This window comes from Penaeus monodon, chromosome 21, assembly GCF_015228065.2.
Source record: "Penaeus monodon isolate SGIC_2016 chromosome 21, NSTDA_Pmon_1, whole genome shotgun sequence".
Classification (NCBI taxonomy): Eukaryota; Metazoa; Arthropoda; class Malacostraca; order Decapoda; family Penaeidae; genus Penaeus; species Penaeus monodon.
The window spans coordinates 19,698,599-19,699,484 of NC_051406.1; the positions used below are offsets into that span (position 1 = coordinate 19,698,599).

General features: G+C 38.5%; 2 protein-coding genes across 2 annotated transcripts in view; one reads left to right on the plus strand and one right to left on the minus strand.

The window, feature by feature from the left end:
- Positions 1 to 886, plus strand: part of LOC119586313 (prolyl endopeptidase-like) — a gene marked incomplete at both ends in the record, with an annotated part of 21,535 nt that overhangs the window by 9,040 nt on the left and 11,609 nt on the right.
- LOC119586316 (prolyl endopeptidase-like) overlaps positions 28 to 886 on the minus strand; it is a gene marked incomplete at its 5' end in the record, with an annotated part of 4,916 nt that continues 4,057 nt past the window's right edge. Inside the window, 2 exon segments of the mRNA XM_037935028.1 lie at positions 28 to 184; positions 549 to 761. Of these exon segments, the coding sequence (XP_037790956.1) occupies positions 28 to 184; positions 549 to 761 (370 nt within the window).

Here is an 886-nt window from a genome sequence, read left to right on the forward strand (position 1 = left end):
TTGCTTGAGCATACCTTAACATAAAGATTATCTCACCTGCACACCCTCTGGTGGGGTTTGAACATTGTGAAGTGGAGAGTACTTGATGATGTTCTCAAAGTGCTCTTTCTCATCAGGATTTCCAAAGTCTGAGCACCAGGCATATCCAATGGTGAACTTGTGGAATCGAAGCATATCCATCACCCTAGGTAATCAATAAAACCATTACAGGAACTTTTAAAATTTCTCAGTTCAGGCTATTCTTATACAGAATGTCCTCAAAATCAAACTTATTTTTCATTCAGTGTGCAATCTGATAAATACTTGTCTGGCTCAGTGGCTTGCAAAGCTACAATCACCATTCCAGCAATATGGCAAATACAATTACATGGCCATTCACTTTCCTTAAAAATAATTCCCTAATTATTATAAATCATGATGGAACAAATAATGATAAAGCACTATTATACAGCTCCCTTCACATACACACTTTTACACCATTATACAAAGTAATCTCAAGAGCTTGTCCTGAGAAACTGAACAATGTCCTCTCCACTAATGATACTGACCCAACCTGAGCAATGGCAGCCCCAAATAGGTCTGGTCTCTGGTTTATGCAAGCCCCCACAAGCAAGCCCCCGTTAGATCCACCCTGTATGATGATGCGACGGTTTGATGTGTATCCCTCGCTGATCATATACTCAGCAGCTGCTTGGAAGTCATCAAACACATTCTGCTTGTTGAACAATCTTCCAGCATTATGCCAGGCTTCTCCATATTCCCTGTAAATAATGGAAATTAGGTATATATTCTTTAAAATATGGTGATTTTAATTTTAAAACATGAATTCTTTTGATTGTGCATTATAGTTCAACAGTTGCAGTATAAGATGACCCTGCACCTCAAT